Source organism: Pelophylax lessonae (genome assembly GCF_965119305.1).
Source record: "Pelophylax lessonae genome assembly, chromosome: 2".
Lineage (NCBI taxonomy): Eukaryota > Metazoa > Chordata > Amphibia > Anura > Ranidae > Pelophylax > Pelophylax lessonae.
Genome location: NC_138769.1, coordinates 725987861 through 726002517, shown reverse-complemented (window position 1 = coordinate 726002517; position 14657 = coordinate 725987861). Strand labels below are relative to the sequence as shown.

Sequence of the window (14657 nt, the reverse complement as noted above, 5' to 3'; positions counted from 1 at the left end):
GTTGCTCCTGTTGAGCACGTTTTCCTGTTGCCAGGTTGGTTCTCTTACTTTGGTAAGGTTCCTTTCTCTGATGTGGGTACTGCGTTGCTTTATGCGCGGCTGCGTTTTTTTCCCACCCCTCATGTCTACACTGCTTTGGGACGTCCCCATTAGTGAAGATTATGAAGTGGCGGCGACTGTCTGAGGACGTAAGAGAAAACGGAATTTTTGTAAAATCTTACCGTAAAATTCCTTTCTCTAAATCCTCCGACAGTCGCCGCCCCCGCCCCTCTTTTGGGGTTTGTTTATGTACTCTACTGCTATGCTACTAAAACTGAGTTGAGAATGCTGGAAGCAGGGAGGTATTGACTGAGGGGACCACCCCCTGGGGGTGTGATATGCTAAAAGCTTTGATATTAACAAATTTTGTTGCCTAGCTACTCCTGCGGAGCAAAGGTCAATTACCCCATTAGTGAAGATTATGAAGTGGCGGCGACTGTCGGAGGACTCAGAGAAAGGAATTTTACGGTAAGATTTTACAAAAATTCCGTTATTTCTTCTTGCAGGTAAGTGCGACCCGGGACAGATCAGAGGCTAGCCATTGTGGAATGTACTAGCCCTGACTGTCTATGGTATGTTCATTGAAATTTTTTTTTTGCAGCCAGAACTCCGCTTTAAACTTGAACCCAGGGCTGTTTTGGCTCATTGCTAAATAGGATTATATAATTTAATACAGTTGAGAAGCTCTGTCGAAATAGTGGACTTATCCTTGAGAATCTCACAATTTTAACAACAACAAAAAATATATTCTTTAAATTTTTTAATATTTTATTTTTTTCATTTGGTCCAGGAGTTTCTGAAGTGCATCCACCTTTTTGAAAGGTAAAAACATTTTTGATTTCAGGGCTTTTGTTCTTACCCCAAAAACTAGAGGGTTCATGAGTGGAAGAATAACAAGGGAAGGCATAGACAGCCCAACATGGGCACTTACAGGCAAATTATTGGTGCCCAATCGGTGTCGGACAACCACGAATAAAAATCCGAGGAGGAAAATAGAAAAATTGATCAAGTGTGTTCCCAAGGTGTGCAGTGCCTTGTGGCGTGACTCTTTAGATAATCTAAGACAGACCGTATATATACGCACATATGAAAAGACAATGATTAACATAAAGAAACATGTGATCCCAGTGGTAATAATTGTTCCATATATATTATTAACAGTGGTGTCTGTGCAGGCCAGGATAAAAATTGACATGTTATCACAGAAAACGTTCTTGATTTGTGTCCCACAAAGTGGTAGTCTCATGGTTAAGAGAATACAAACCAAAAGTAAGATGAACAAGACCACTGAAGAGTTGATCAAAACTTTGATTACCCTAGCATTGGTCATTAAGATAACATATTGCAGTGGGTGACACACAGCCAAATAACGGTCATACGCCATGACTGAAAAAGTCATAATCTCATGGTAAGCATAAACCATAATTAACAAAGATTGGGTCAGGCAGCCATCACGGGAAATGGTCTTGGATGAAGTCCAAAGGTCCGCCAACAACTTTGGAAAAAACGAGGAGCTGCCAAAAATGCCGTTGAGCGCCAGGTTACAGATGAGAATGTACATGGGTTCATGAAGGCTGGGGTTAGTCAATACCACAAACACAATTACAATACTCAAGATCAAAATACCCAAATAGATAACACTAAGAAGAGGACAGTAAAAATATTTGAGTCCTTCCATCTCTTCAAGTCCAAGAAGCTCAAGGTCTTGCCTGGTGGCATTCTCCATGGTGACTCACTCAGCTTAGAGTAGGTGCTAAATTTGTATCTTGGCAAAAGGCTGTTCAAACAAAATACTTGGTTAGGCAGGTCTTAAAGGACACCAATCATAACATTAATATGCCATTAAATCCAAAACAAAACATGTAATACTAGAGCTTACCTGTCATTAGATGTTGTGGCTGCATTCATTTTTTTCCATGGCTTTTTCCTCTGGTGATCTGGCCAGTAGCACACCTCCTGTATTAGAGCTGGATGAAGGAGCATAGGGGGTAACTTTGAACAAGCAGCATTTTCAGTCTGGGGGAAGGGGAGTATTAGATGGACTAGCAGATTTAGATACACTAATAAATTGAAGCCAAACTCCAGCTAACACTGCAGTTACAGCAACAGTTAAAGGTTTTACATAAATAAATAAAAGCTGATCATTTTAACCACTTTAGGACTGCTCACGTTGCTGCTACTGCAGCACAGTGGCAGCCCTGGATCCAACGGCTTTGCTGGATTCCTGCCTGTCTCAGGGGCACGCGCGCGCTGCCAGAGGCTCGCTCCCGTTGTGTTTAGACACAGCAGGAGTTGGGCCGGAGGAGAAGAGGCGGCGATCTCTCTTCCCTCATCGTCGGGGAAAGAGTGAGAAAATCCGCCTGCTTGTGTAAACAAAGCAGGTGGATCTTCTCTGTGACACAGGGAGAGATCACAGGATTCATCATAGCTGAACCTGCAGTCTCTGTCACAGAACTCCCCTCCCCCCACACACATCAGTAAGCATGAGGCACACATTTAACCCTTTGATCACCAACAGTTTTAACGCCTTCCCTGCCAGTGTTATTACAGTAGCAGTGCATATTTTTAGCACTGATTACTGTAGTAATGTCACTGGTCCCCCCAAAAGTGTCAAAAATGTCAGGGGTCTGATCTGTCCGCCGCAATGTCACAGTCCTGCAAAAAATCGCAGAACGCCACCATTACTAGTAAGGAAAAAAAAATGACAAAGCTTTCCCGTACTTAGTAAATGCAATAACTTTTGCGCAAACCAATCAAAATACACTTACTGCAATTTTTTTTTTTACCAAAAATATGTAGCAGAAAACAACTGTTAAAAAATTTTGATTTGTAAAATTTTTTGGGGAATGTTATATATCAGAATTGTTGCTCTTTTTTTCAAAAATTAGAAATCGCACAGGTGCTCAAATACCATCAAAAGAAAGAAAGCTCTATTTGTGGGGGAAAAAAGGACATAAATTTAATTTGGGTACAGCGTCGCACGACCGCGCAATTGTCTGTTAAAGTAACGCAGTGCTGAATCGCAAAATATGGCCTGGTCAGGAAGGGGGTAACATCTTTCGGTCTTAAAGTGGTTAAAAATATGCTCATTGAGAATTTTTTTGTCAGACATGTTGCTAAATACATGTTGGCCTAAATATATGACAAAAATTGAATACATTGGATATTTTTTAACTGTCAAAGTAGAAAATGTACATTTTTCGCAAAATTTTCGCTCTTTTTTTATTAATATCGCAAAAAATAAAAAGCGCAGAGGTGATTAAATACCACCAAAAGAAAGCTCTTTTTATGGGGAAAAAAAAGGACATAAATTTTGTTTGGGTATAGCATTGCATGACCGCGCAATTGTCAGTTAAAGTCACACAGTGGCAAGTTGAAAAAAGTGGCCTGGTCATTGAGCAGCCAAATCCTCCAGTCTTAAAGTGGTTAAGCACCCCTGTCAGGGTTAAATGGTTTGTCTCTTGTCTCAACACTCTTAACTGATACAACTGCAGGGAAGTGTGTTCCTTTGAAAAACAACAGATTGCTGGCCAGATCACCAGGTGACATAAAGGAAAGAAAGCCTAAATTAAAAGAGGGGGCGTGACCGGAAGCCGACCAAGGAGGACGCTTCTACAATCTAAACCCATCATACGGTTTTTCTGCTCCAGATCCACTCCAAACTACTCCTCCTAAGGCCATTACACATTCCTAAAGTATTAGAGGAACTTTGGGGAAACAAGCGGCCCGATTAACCCCCGTGAGATGGTGCCGCCTAACAGCCGGCGGAAGCCGCGGCCTTGCCTGAAGTGGCCGAGCGCATCCCAAGGAGCCCAGATTCACGCCCCTAACATCGAAGCCCCATGAAGAGGGGCCCTGCTTGCTCGGGCTGACTGCTATCACTCTGGAAGTGAAGGAGAGGAGTTTCTCATTGCATCGGCTTTGAGGCCTACGCACTTACAAAAGCTGCGGCCTTGCCTGAAAAACACAGCGATCCCGCCAGAGGAACCCGGTAAGCCCTGCACACCCGGCTCACAGTTCCTGTGCACCGGATCTTCTCCCCTCAGGGACAGACTTTCCCCCCATTTGGGCCCCCTAATTACAGTTGAGGCCAGAATCCAATACCAGGCTGAAACACCCGCCAATCTGTCACTGAGTGCAGTGCACACCTTAACAAAATCAGCCATCATACACTATCTAGCCCAGCTCCGTGCACTATTAACTATTCTGACTGTTCTTTCTGGTGCACTCACTACTTACTTTATTGTTTTAGTGCACTTATTACTATGATGATGGCTGCCTAAAATTCTAGCCCTGACGCACAAAGGTTCATTGTATGCTGTATACAAGGTTCTTGCAGACCTATAATGGGGAAGCCTGAACGCAGCAATTCAGCCACACGTTCCCGCTCTCCCCTCAATAACGCCCCACAGCCAGGACGCAGCATTCCTGAGATCTTTAAATTTACAGTCCCGAGACATGGAGACTGCTTCACAATTACCCAGTGATCCCCGCCGTCCAGAACATGGTGGAGTTCAATCTTATGCTAAAAAGCACTTGCACAACCACCCCCAGCTGCCACTCCAAGCTTAGATGATCTGAAAGCAGTAGTGGGTGACATCAAGGACACTTTAGCTGCAGCCATTTCTGCAGCTATTTCTGTCCTTAAAAAAAGAAATCCAAGCCATTACCACCAGATTGGAGATGGTGGAAGAAACCACAGCCCGTCATGAAACCTGTATCCACAAAGTGAGAAATCACGATGACATCCACACACAATACCTCAGAGACATACATAGACACCTTGAAGATTTGGACAACAGGGGCAGACGCCATAATATCAGAGTACGGGGCTTGCCAGAATCAGTTGAACAAGGGAACTTACGTCATGTAGTCACTGCCTTATTCAACAACCTATTAGGCAGACCCCTTGAGGCTAACATAGAATACGAGCGGCTACACAGAGCTCTTGGGTCAAGAGGCCATGATACAGACCCTCCTTGAGATGTCATATGTTGCATCATGAATTTCAGAATTAAAGAGGAAATCCTATCCAGAGCACGGCAAAGAGGCCACATTCAATACCATGATGCAGAAATAAATTTCAAGATCTCTCCCCAATCACGCTGCAACAGCGCAGAAACTTGAGACCCTTACTGGACATTCTAAGAGAACGGGAGATCTCCTATAAGTGGAAGTTCCCATTTTGCCTCGTTGCAGGCCACACCGGCAGCATGGCCTCGCTGAGAGCGCCTGAAGATCTACATTCCTTCTGTGAAGCCCTGCAAATTCCCTTGATTGACCTACCAAATTGTTATGCTGACCTCAGAATCCCCCACATCCAGGAAGCTGAACCAATGGATTCACATCAACACAGGAGCCCTTCTGAATTAAAAAGGCGTAGGCCGAACCAACACGAATCTCCACCTCCAGCGAACAGATGCTTGCCAGGAAGAGGCAGTGTACCCTCATCCCCGGCCCATCGCAAAGGTAGACACGAATGATAAGCTTACTACTTATTCTGGTTAACATTTCTCTGAGACATCCTTAAAAGACTCACTGGTAGATGTCAATGGTCGTTATCTCTGCCTAAAGGGCACCATTTGGGGCAAACCTATAACCTTGGCAAATATATACAGCCCTAATACTGCTCAAGTCAGTTTCTTCAATAATATTTCCAGTTAGCTTGCATCTTTCCAAAACGGAATGCTAGTTCTGGGTGGTGATTTTAATGTTGCATTAAATCCCCTAGAAGATACTTCCACGGGCACATTGTCATTACCATACAGAGCACTACACAAAATCAAATTGCGTCTTCAGCAACTCCTACTCCACGATTCCCGGCGTACATTATACCCTAAGGAAAAAGACTACACATTCTATTCATTCCTACATAACAGGTATTCTAGTCTGGATTACTTTTGGATCTCTCAAAAAACCTTCAGTATATCAAAGCAGCATCAATAGAATCCATGTTCTTTTCTGACCACAACCCTATATCGCTAACTTTGGAATTTCCAGACCAGTGTAATCCTCATAAAATGTGGCGACTTGACGCATCTCTGCTGACTGACCTTACGTGGGCGGCGCCTGTGCGCTCCGGACACGGGGGATCTCCATTGGTCCACACACACGCCATGGGCGGAGTCCGGATTCGGGCTTCTGCGCAGGCGCTGGCGTATTTAAATGGCGGGCGCTCTCCACAGAGAGCGCGCCGCCATTACTCACTTGCTCTGGGTCACTAAGGTAAGGTTTCTCTTTCAGATGGGACACCATGCTCTACTTTTTCCTTCTTGGGGCACTTATTAGGTACAATACTCTACGACCTATAGTGTACATTGTGACACCTATATGGTCTGACTCCAGGACTCCACACTGGTGTCTTATACTCTGAACCTATCCTTATTTACCTATTGTTCTCCTGCATCATCCTTTCTTTGCTTGTTTACCCAGGTACATCATCCAAAGTTCTCGTAGGGGTGAAGGCACAACTTTAATTCTTATATCTCTTGGAATGGCGTTTTGAATTTTTACCTTTCCATCTAAATTCAGTTCATTAGCCCTCAATGTACAAATTGTACTCATTAACAGGTACTCCCTTCCTTCTACTTTCTAGACTATTTGTCCACAGGGACTATTTACTGGTAAAGTACGGCATAACATTCGCCTCTTACAGATGTCCACCAAAGATATATGAAACCCCACAGAATACTCACGGTACGGTTACTTAGACCATCATTGGTCATTCACTTGCTACAATGCTTTCTAGGAATACTTTTGACCCACCCCATCTCCCTTTCTTTCTTCATAGACGCCCTTTAGTGTGGACCGGTATTTGGGATCCTTGAGGGAATCTTGGTTGGAGGAGTGCGGCCACCTTTACCTGTGGGGCTGCCATATTCACCCTGTCCCCCACAATTTACTCAGCCTGGGGGTTTTCTTTTCCAAATTCAGAAAAGTACAACCTCATAGATACCTATAGATCTGTGAAAGCAGACAACCAGAGTTTGGTGCATACCAGTAGTGGCTTTTGGAAACTGAGGTTCTTTAACCCGTTAAGATTTTAATCCCCCACATGGCCTTTCTTCCCCTCGTCTCACAGAGGACTCTCTCATCTGGTATGTATTTACACAGCATACTGCTGATTTATATATCTATATGTCTTTTGGCATAACAGACACTTTGTGATTTACACATTATATTTCCTTTTGTATGACTGTTTTATATTGTCATTACTTAGTATTGATTATTGTATTTTACATTCCCAGTCTGAGATCTGGCCTCTCTTGTTGGACCATTGAAAAAGGCAAATTGACCGAAACGCGTCTGGTCCTATCCAGATATCTCCGACATCTCCAGCATCAGAGACGTATTTATGGCCATGTTTTAATGCTACATTTTGCTGTTTTTTGTTTTTGTTTTGGTTTATTACATGTTTTGAACAACATATATTTTGTATCACATTTGTTTAATAAATTCTATACTCATACTCAAGTCCTGGTCATTGCCTTTAAAGTCCCACCCTTCAGGGGAATTTTTTCCATGACTGACCAACAAAAGATCCTAACTCAGAAGTCTCGCCTGTCCGACTTTTTTCAGATTAACGACACACCAGAAGTGTCGCCACTTATGCAGTGGGAGGCACACAAATGCTACATCAGGGGCTCATTGATTGCCATGGCTGCAGCTAGGAAAAGAGCTAGACAGGCAAAGATAACTGACCTCTTAAAAAAAATTAAAGAACTGGAGAATCTACACAAACACTCCCAATTCCAGAGTACCCTAGAGGAATTATCCTCCACACGGACTCTTCTGTTGGAAGAACTTAAGCAAACCACTAAACGCAATTACATCCTCTCCCAGAAACTCTTCTATGAAATGAGTAACAAAAGCAGAAAATTAGCAAACGCACTGAGAGACAGAAAAGCCGCTTTGACGATCAGAGAACTCAAGACCCCCAGCGGAATTTCTCTAACTAAAAACCAAGACATAGCTGATCACCTAGCGGACTTTTACTCCAAGCTGTATAACTTGCCCCCCGAAAAGGAGTTTCTTCAACAATACGCCCCTTCACCAATTTCGGCCCTACAAGCTCAATCTTTAGATGCCCCTATTTCATCTACAGAATTTGCTCTAGCTCTTAAACAAATGAAACCGGGGAAGAGTCCAGGTCCCGACGGATTATCAGTAGCTTCCTTCAAATCCTTCTCTGACATTCTTTCCAAACCCTTTCTTCAAGCTTTCAATCTTTTGTCTGATAGTCAACCCGCTCGAACAAACATCTTGAAAGCTCATATAACGGTGATTCCCAAACCAGGCAAGGATCATACACAAGCTTCAAGCTACAGACCCATCTTGCTACTAAATGTAGATATCAAAATATACGCAAAAATTTTAGCCAACCGCCTCCTTCCATTAATCCCTCACAACATTTCCAAAGACCAAGTGGGCTTCATCCCAGGCTGGGAAGCTAGGGATAATACCCTAAAAGCAATAAATATCCACCATTGGCTTTCATAATCAAACCAGAAAGGAATGTTTCTCTCATTGGATGCCCGAGAAGGCGTTTGACGGGCTGGCCTGGGACTATCTTGCGGCTGTTTTGAAAGCTATCGGCTTGGGTGATCGTTTTCTTGGTTTTGTTCTTGCACTTTACAATGGTCCCCGGGCTAAAGTAAGGGCTAACGGCCTCCTGTCAAGCGCCTTTTCCATTTATAACGGCACCCGTCAAGGATGCCCACTGTCTCCAATCCTATTTGTCCTTACTCTTGAACCCCTTCTTAATCGAATCCGCTCAAATATAAATGTAAAAGGGGTAGAGATAGCAAGCCACCACTACAAATTAGCAGCGTTTGCGGATGATATCCTACTCTTTTTGAAGTCTCCACATATTTCAATCCCAAATCTTTTGGCGAATATGCGCCACTTCCAATTCATGTCACATTTCTTGAGGTCATTGTAGCCGTATTAGTGCACTTGCGACAGAGACAATTGTGTACTGTCCGTGATACTTTTTTTATTTACACTAACATACAATTTGGACATTGAAGAAGGGCACATACCCCAAAAGCTTGTCCTGAAAAATTGTATGTTAGTGCAAATGAAAAAAGTATCACGGACAGTACACAATTGTCTGTCACATTTCAAAATCAATGTCGAGAAATCTCACGCACTCAACATATCTTTAACCTCGGACCAGATCACTAGCTGTAAAAACAACTTCCCATTTCTGTGGAAACCAGACGCGATCACATACTTGGGTTTTCGCCTCCCTGCAAAACTTCATGATCTTTATGCACTTAATTTCACTCCCACACTGCAAACCATTGCCCAAGATCTTAAAAAATGCACAAACCCTACCTTTTTATGGTTTGGCAGGGCGGCGATCCTCAAAATGAACGTGCTTCCTCGTCTCCTCTATCTCCTACAAACCATCGCTATTAAACTGCCGCAGACTCTCTTTCAAACTTACAGGCGTCTATGCTCTTCCTTTCTCTGGAACCAGAAATGCCACAGACGCCAAAATTAAAAGGATGCATTGCTCTTTCTGACTTACAGCGTTACTAATGGGCTTGCCAACTTTCCCGAATTGTAGACTGGAACATCTATCGCTCTACTAAGGATTGGGTAGACCTGGAAGACTCCTTTTCCTCTACCAGCTTAAGCTCCATTCCCTGGCTACGTAAAACGCACGTTCCCAAGACTCTTTCTGATCACCCACTGATCAGCCCCACATTACAGAGCTTCAGAGCAACTTGCAGTACATTCAATATATCAGAAGCTCCAGGCCTGATAACCCCGCTTCATGGAAACCCTGAATTCCCTCCTGGTCTTGAGAATAGACTCATAGGTAAGGACAGCCCTAGCTCAGATGTAAGAATCCATCATCTCACCCAATCAGGTAAGCTACTAACCCTAACCCAAATACAAACCAAATGGAATGACTCCAAAATTAATTTCTGGTCCTACATGCAAACCAATCACTTCGTTGACACTCTCAAATGCGAAACCACTTTACATAGACCATTGACATCTTTCAAACGTTTATGTTCTATGAGTACACCCCAACGACACATAATATCTAGTATCTATAACATGTTATGGGACAATTACCAACCTGACTCAAGTAAAGCACAAAAAACATGGTCTAGAGACTTGAACCTGGACATATCAGTGGAGCAGTGGGAACACATTCACCACTGTACACATAAAAACTCACGTAATGTATCGATCCAGGAGAGCAGTTACAAGGTGTTGTCCAGATGGTACAGATCACCGACTCTTTTACATAAGTTCAATACAGACATTTCTGATAAATGCTGGTGCTGCAACCAGGCAACTGGATCCCTGTTACATATTTTTTGGGAATGCCCAGCTATTCAACCCTTTTGGGTAAAAGTGCATGAAAAAATAGTCCGAATCACCACCTGTGAACTGGAATTCAAACCTGAAGTCTACCTCTTACACTATTCTTAAACTCCGGTGAGATCTCATGCCAAATCTCTATTGAAAATTTTGATCAACGCGGCCAGAATGTGTATTGCGGTATTATGGGGCTCAACTTAAGTCCCCTCACTCCAAGCCTGGTTCAAACATGTAAATTAAATTAGAAAGGGGGGGGGGGGAGGGGAGTAAAAAGAATTAAAATACATAATAATGACAACTGGCACATATTTTATATAGGTACAATCATACAGATCCACTTGTAATATTATTATTATTGTAGCCAGTTGTTAGATAAAGAAATAAGGAAAAAGAAGGTAAAGGGGGAAAATTTGGGACTTTAAATGAGGTGTGCAGAGATGATTGGTGCTTAAACAAGATAATTAATAGGATTGCTAAAGGCGGGTCTCACATGATAGTATAAAAATAATTTAATAAATATTGTTCAAATCAAATACATATATAAGATAGAATGACATCATGGCATATTGGTAAGTGGTACAACAAATAAATAATAACAGGACATATAAATTGTACATCATCGAATGCAAGAGCTAGTAAGGGAGTCCCCAATTTCAGATTCACAAGACCAACAAGGTAAAGTATCAAAAATAGAGTAATAAAATGTAGTCACAGTGTTGGTAGATCCAGTAATAGTATAGTAGGAGAGTAATTGGTTATATCAAAGCATCGTAGACTCAACATGTTTCGTGGACCCAAATCGCCACTTCGTCAGGAGTGGATGCATGATATTGATCTATAAAACATGAATGAAAAAATTGGAGTGATGATAATAATTTGAAAAGGGGAGGGAAGGAAAAAATGGGGGAAGGGAGGGAACCCAAAGCCCCCAAAAATCCCAACTTACATAGCAGCCAGGTGGTGCATGGTATTGGAGATAAGGAAGGCCCCCTCGTAAGTCCCACCCGGGAGCTGAGGGCACACAGGCAGGCGGAGGGGCGGAATACGTTGCACAACCAATGATGAGTGTGGGTTGAAAAGAGGTAAAATACAAACCAAGGAGTGTAGCAGCATGATAAGATCTGTGGTATAGGAATAATAATTATAGTAGAAATAATAATAAATAGTTATTCATATTGGGGTGTCATAGTGCTACATATAGATTGTGAAGAGAAAAAATGAAGTAAAGGACTTAAGCAGATAAAACAAAGTAGTTTGTATCTGTTGGACAAGTACCAAAAGCCAAAGAATATTTTTTCCTTCCTTCCCCTTTTCAAATTATTATCATCACTCCAATTTTTTTATACTATCATGTGAGACCCGCCTTTAGCAATCCTAATTATCTTGTTTAACCACTTAAGCCCCGGAGGATTTGGCTGCTAAACGACCAGGGGTTATTTTGCGATTCGGCACTGCGTGACTTTAACGGACAATTGCGCGGTCGTGCGACGCTGTACCTAAACGAATTTGGCGTCCTTTTTTTCCCACAAATAGAGCTTTCTTTTGGCGGTATTTGATCACCTGTGCGATTTTTTGATCACGCGCTATAAACAAAAAAAGAGCGTCAATTTTGCAAAAATAGCAATATTTTTCCCTTTTTTTTATATGAAATTCCCCCCCAAAAAAAAATGTAAAAATCAAATTTTTTTAACATTTTCGGCCAATTTGTTTTATGCTACCTATGTTTGGTAAAAAAAATCGCAAAAAGCGTATTTTGATTGGTTTGCGCAAAAGTTATTGCGTTTACTGACTAAGGGAAAGATTTTTGTCATTTTTGTTGTTTTTTTTTTTAACGCGTAATGACGGCGATCTGCGATTTTTTTTGCGGTACTGCGACATTGCGGCGGACAGATCGGACCCTTGACTGACATTTTTTACACTTTTGGGGTTACCAGTGACATTTCTACAGTAATCAGTGCTATATATATGCACTGTTACTGTAAAAATACACTGGTAGTGAAGGGGTTAACTTTATTTGAGAGGGAGGGGCTGTGTGTGTCCCTGGGGGCGTGATTCTAACTGTGATTGGCTGTGGCTGCAGCTGTATGCAGAGTGATCAACGGATCTACATAGTAGATCCATATAATCAGCTCTCATACAGAGGGGAGAATGACAGGCAGCTTGTTTACACAAGCTGCCTGCCTTTCTCCCTCTCCCCCGCCGATCGCAGAGTGGCCGGCGGACATCGGGTCCGCCGGTCACACGCGCGGGGGGGTCCGTGACCACGCGGGAGCGGGAGCGCGCCTCCGGCGGCGCGCGCTCGCTCCCTAGACCCTCACAAGCTAGTGACGTAGCCCTACGTCACTTTGCCTGTGAGGGGCTGACCGCCGACGTAGATCGGCGTGCGGCGGTCGGCAAGTGGTTAAGCACCAATCATCTCTACACACCTCATTTAAAGTCCCAAATTTTCCCCCTTTACCTTCTTTTTTCCTTATTTCTTTATCTAACAACTGGCTACAATAATAATAATATTACATGTGGATCTGTATGATTGTACCTATATAAAATATGTGCCAGTTGTCATTAACCACTTGCCTACTGTGCACTTTCACCCCCTTCCTGCCCAGGCCAATTTTCAGCTTTCAGTGCTCTCACGCTTTGAATGACAATTGCGCGGTCATGCTACACTGTACCCATATGACATTTTTATCTTTTTTTTTCACACAAATAGAGCTTTCTTTTGGTGGTATTTAATCATCTCTGGGTTTTTTATTTCTTACAAAAAAAAAGAAAAAATACAGAAAATTTTGAAAAAAAAAAGTTTTTTTTTATTTTCTGCGAGTAAATTTTGAAAATAAATACATTTTTCTCCTTCACTGATGTGCGCTGATGAGGCGGCATAGATGGGCACTGATAGGCTGCACTGATGGGCACTGATGAGGTGGCACTTATGGGCACTGATGAGGTGGCACTGATGAGGAGGTACTAATATGCCGCACTGATGAGCACCGATAGGCAGCACTGATGAGCACTGATAGGCGGCACTGTGAGCACCGATAGGTGGCACTGCTGGGCACTGAGAGGTGGCACTGCTGGGCACTGAGAGGTGGCACTGCTGGGCACTGAGAGGCGGCACTGACGGGCGGCACTGATGGGCACTGAGAGGCGTCTCTGCTGGACACTGATGGGTGGCACTGATGGACACTGACGGGTGGCACTGATGGACACTGACGGGCGGCACTGATGAGCAGCACCATCAGTGCCCACACTCAGTGCCCATAGTGCTGCCAGTCAGTGCTCATCAGTGCCTAGATGAGCAGGCACTGATAGGCACTGACTGGCAGCACTATGGGCACTGATTGTGGTCACTGATGGGGGGCACTGATGGAGGGCACTGTGGGCACTGATGGTGGGCACATTGTATTTTATTTACCTCTGTTGTAATCAGGGCACTGGTGATCAGTGCCCTGATTACATTTTTCTGTGTCCCCGAACGGCTGAAGGGCTCTGCTCTTCCTCACACTGCAGTCTCCGTGTGAGGAAGGAGAGCTGGCGATGAGAGATGATCTCATATGTTTACATATGAGATCATCTCTCATTGCATGGGCCGATCACGTGGTAAATGGCCATTTACCACGATCTGTGATTGGCTGTGTCCAAGGGACACGGCCGACACAGATTTTCCCCGATGCGCGCTCGCGGGAGTGCACGGAGAGCCTGTCACTGGGAGGCCGTTTAAAGACGGCCTCCTGGAAATTAGAGCCCGCGCTGTAGCCGTCTTTCGGCTATAGCGCGGGCCGGAAGAAGTTAATATGTATTTTAATTCTTTTTACTCCCCTTCCCCCCCTTTCTGATTGATCAATAGGGATGGAAGCATTTTTTCTAGTTGGATAATGCTTCATTTAAAGTCCCAATAGACTTCAATTGATTTATCAATCAATTTTTTATGTAAATTAAATTGCTGAGATGGAACAACTGATAGCAACAGCTAAAGATTCCACTTCCAAATATATATCCACATGGGCTACCTCCAATCGACTGTCAACTACCGTTCAGCGATGAGTCCACTGCATTGATTAAACATCCATACCTCCCTCACTCATATTCTTTATACTCATACTGAGGCTATGCTTGGATATGGTCAAACATCAGTCTATTATCTTGTATGTTATGGTGGGGAATCCCACAATTTTAATACTAGATTACTCAAAAAAATTAAAAAAATCGCAGAGATGATCAAATGCCACCAAAACAAAGCTCTATTTGTGGGAAAAAAAGGACGTAAATTTTATTTG

At 43.2% G+C, this 14657-nt stretch overlaps 1 protein-coding gene across 1 annotated transcript; it reads right to left on the bottom strand.

Moving 5' to 3' along the window:
- Nucleotides 1–799: 799 nt before the first annotated feature.
- On the bottom strand, nucleotides 800–1765 carry LOC309546792 (olfactory receptor 52B6-like; the record flags this gene model as incomplete). The annotated part of the gene is made up of 1 exon (XM_082246481.1): nucleotides 800–1765. One exon carries the CDS (start codon nucleotides 1763–1765, stop codon nucleotides 800–802), a length of 966 nt encoding a protein of 321 aa, XP_082102607.1.
- Between the last annotated feature and the right edge of the window lie 12892 nt (nucleotides 1766–14657).